This window comes from Sinocyclocheilus rhinocerous, unplaced genomic scaffold (genome assembly GCF_001515625.1).
Source record: "Sinocyclocheilus rhinocerous isolate Xijiao unplaced genomic scaffold, SAMN03320098_v1.1 scaffold242, whole genome shotgun sequence".
NCBI classification, from domain to species: domain Eukaryota; kingdom Metazoa; phylum Chordata; class Actinopteri; order Cypriniformes; family Cyprinidae; genus Sinocyclocheilus; species Sinocyclocheilus rhinocerous.
This window is the reverse complement of record NW_015638945.1, coordinates 175222-178641: the sequence shown is the minus strand read 5'-3', so window position 1 is coordinate 178641 and position 3420 is coordinate 175222. Positions and strand designations below refer to the sequence as shown.

Sequence of the window (3420 nt, the reverse complement as noted above, 5' to 3'; positions counted from 1 at the left end):
GGTGAAATGTGTTAAAAGTTTTGAGAAACGTGTCTTTGTTTCGAGAACTGTGTGAATGGTTTGGAAAATTGTGCCAAATTAATCAGTTATACCCCCGGTTTCACAGACGAGGCTTAAGCCTAATCCTAGACTAAAGTGTAAGTCTGAGCTGTTTCAACTGAAAGAAACTTGCACTGACTGATGTTAAAAAATATCAGTGCCTTTGTTTTGTCGCAAGATGCACACCAGTTATGTTTTTTCTAAGGCATGTTAAAGGGGTCCTATTATGCTTTTTCACTTTTTTAATTTGTACACCCCCAAAACAAAATCAAGACTTTGTAAAAGAGCATAATAGGACACCTTTAATAAAAATTACATAAATGTCCTAATTGAACTATGGCCTAATCCTGGCTTAGTCTAAGCCCTGTCTGTGAAACCAGGCCTATATATAGTAGTTTAATGTAGCACTGATACTAAAACTCTGTAAACTTGAATTTTTCTCACACAGTAAATTTCATTTTGTTGATATAATGCTGATATAATTTGTTTTTAGCTGTGATTTTTTTTTTTTTATCAGTTTTATCTGCTGTTGTAAAGCACATTGGTCAGCTGCTGCTGTTGTTAATGGTGCTATATAAATGATGGACGGGTCACTGGATGGAGCAGCGGGTCAACACTGCGGCTTTGGCGACTCCAGCAACCACCCAAACGAAACCCCATCCTTCTGCAGCTAACAATTTGGACAAAATCGACGCCGCCAACCCGGCTTCCACCGCTGGAGCTGCAGGGAACAGGAACGGTAAGAGAGCGGGTGCAAATGACGCCCCAATGCCCAGCAAAAACATGGAAAGCAAAGTCAGCATTTTAATATGATCTGGAGAAAGTAGATTCTTCGGTCCTCCTTCGCTCAGCCTCCTCTGCTCCTCTTCTTGGATCCAGATGTCCAGGTCCTTCTGTTCTTTCTCTTCTCTCTTCTTTCTCTCTCTCTCCTCCTCCATCTGTCTTTCCTCCAGCCGTCTCATGTTCTCCAGCTCCGTCTGCAGAGACTCTGTGAACCGTCTCAGTCTTGCTGGGATTGGCTCCACGTTCTGATCTTCTTTCAATATGTCCGTGTTAATCTGATCAATCCTGACTTGAATGCGTTTCCTTCTTCGTTCAGTTTCTTGCTTCTCTTCATTGACGTCAGAAATGAACGCACGCCAACGAGCATCAGCCATTTTCTTGACCTCCTGCTTGATTTTCCTCGTTCTTTCAGCCGTTTCTGCTTGCATTCTCTCTTCTATTATCTTCTGGGCTTCCTGCATGGCCTCTGTGACTTCATTAGTGAAGTGACGGTTCTCATTCACAGCCAGCAGTTTATCCACTTTCTGCAGGAGTCGACTCACTTGTTCTGGGTTTGTAGGGTTTGTGTTGTCAAAGGCCATGAAACGCCTCTCAAATCTCTCCACGAGGTCTCGAACATTTGGATTTTGTCTTGAAATAAACTCTCTAATGGATTCTCCTCTGAGTCTGTCGGCGTGTGAGAATATCAGGACGCTGTGATGGCTGATGTCCTCACAAAACATCTCCAGAATCATTTCTACGGTGCGCTGCTGCTCCTCTGTATATCGTTCTATCGGTATAACTAACAGAAATGCATGAGGACCAGGAGAACTCAAGGCCAGGCAATGTATTACCTCCTGTCGCAGTTCTTCAGTTGTCAGATCGGTGTCAAAAAACCCAGGTGTGTCCACAAGAACGAGATTTCGTCCTTCCACTGTTCCACGTTCTCTCCTGCACTCTTTAGTGACTGAACTCATGCTCACTTCAGCATCAAATCGATCTTCTCCCAGGATGGTGTTTCCCGTTGCACTTTTCCCCGCACCGGTTCTTCCCAGCAGAACCAGACGCAGTTCATCTGGCACTGGATTCACTGCGAGCGGATCGCTGGAACCAGAACCCGATAGAGAGCTCTGAGCGGGTCTCTTCCTCGCTTTTGAGTTTCTGCTCTGAACATCTGCTCCTGAGGAACAAGTGATCATGTCAAATCAAAGTATCAAGCAAAATAACAGTCCTGCATCTTGAAAATAATTTTAATGACAAAAATAAGCATTCAAAATGCATCGTTTAACTTACGAGTGGATAAGGCATAAAGTAATGTGTAAAGTAGTATAGTTCTACGTTTCCCTGCGTCTTGTTTGCTTGGTTTCTGTTTGTCATCTTGTTGTCTTGGTTACTATTTTGTTCATTAATTAATTCCACCTGTGTCTTGTGTGTATTCGGCTTGTTATTATCCTGTGTGTTTATAGCCCTGTGTTTGCTTTCGGTTTCGTCCAGTGTTGTCTATGTAAAGGTGCTTTCTTTTCTCCTGTGCACCTTGTTTTATTTCATTTAGTTTGTGTTTGATCACTGCAATTAGATCCTCTGCTTGCAACTGAACAAATAGCTTGAACCTGGCTCCGATTCAGACAGGAATCATGTGTTTGAGGTGTTTTTTTTCTGTTACGTAAAGGAGAATATGAGACTAATTCACCGCACAAATGGTTGTAAAAGCAAAAATGCAACGAAATGCATCATATTTAGTGAGAAAGTGTGACATGAAAAAGCAATTAGCAGCCCATAATTCATTTAAAAAAACAATTGATTTTCATTCAGCAAATATGATGAAGTATGATTACATCATTATTAAAATTATATCCTACAATCGTGATTTAGTTCACTGTGAAAGATAAATACATTTACAGCATAAAACCTATAATGAATACGTGCTCCTTATCAAGGCTTTTTCAAAACAAACAAATATAATAACAAACCTGTTTAAATTCCTATAATCGTTATGAATAAATGATGCTTAATTACCTTCGTTGGACATGTTTGCTGGTTGAGTTTCTCAGTGTGTGTGGTTGTCGTGTGTTTCTAGTTGGACTGGTTTATGATGGGCAGGACTTACAGAAACGAAACTCAACTCAAATATTGATGCATCAGACCTCTGCTGCTCGCAGAATGATGTCCAGTGGCTGTATAAAAATGCATTTATATTAATTTATAAACATGTTTAATGTAAGATATGCACATATTGGTTTATTTATATCTTAAAGTACATGTTTTTTCCTTTAAGTCCACTACATCCACTAGAGGGACACAGTGAGCCTGTTTCAGAGATGAACTGACATCACTGATTATTTCTGTACAGGTCTGATTATTTACATATTTTCTATCATATGCGAAATGTGCAGGCCTGTTGCATGCATTTATTTGTTTACAGATTCACTGTATGTTTATGGCTGCAATAAAAACTAAGCTAAAAACAAGTCACATAAAAACAACAAGGTTTACACTAAGTAATATCTAGCCTGTATTATCTTCATTGAATGGTAGAAAAAAAGTTATGAGAAATGTCTGTTCAAGAGAAGGAAGGACATTTTAGCCATTTATGGACAAGAATCGATGTGTGATGTCATG

At 40.0% G+C, this 3420-nt stretch overlaps 1 protein-coding gene across 1 annotated transcript; it reads right to left on the bottom strand.

Moving 5' to 3' along the window:
• Positions 1 to 375: 375 nt before the first annotated feature.
• LOC107750219 (GTPase IMAP family member 7) lies at positions 376 to 2830 on the bottom strand. Its single transcript, XM_016565502.1, has 2 exons — positions 2818 to 2830; positions 376 to 1981 (listed from the first exon to the last, which is right to left on the bottom strand). The coding sequence occupies exons 1-2, from the start codon at positions 2828 to 2830 to the stop codon at positions 630 to 632; spliced, it is 1365 nt and encodes a 454-aa protein (XP_016420988.1). The 3' UTR covers positions 376 to 629.
• Positions 2831 to 3420: the final 590 nt, after the last annotated feature.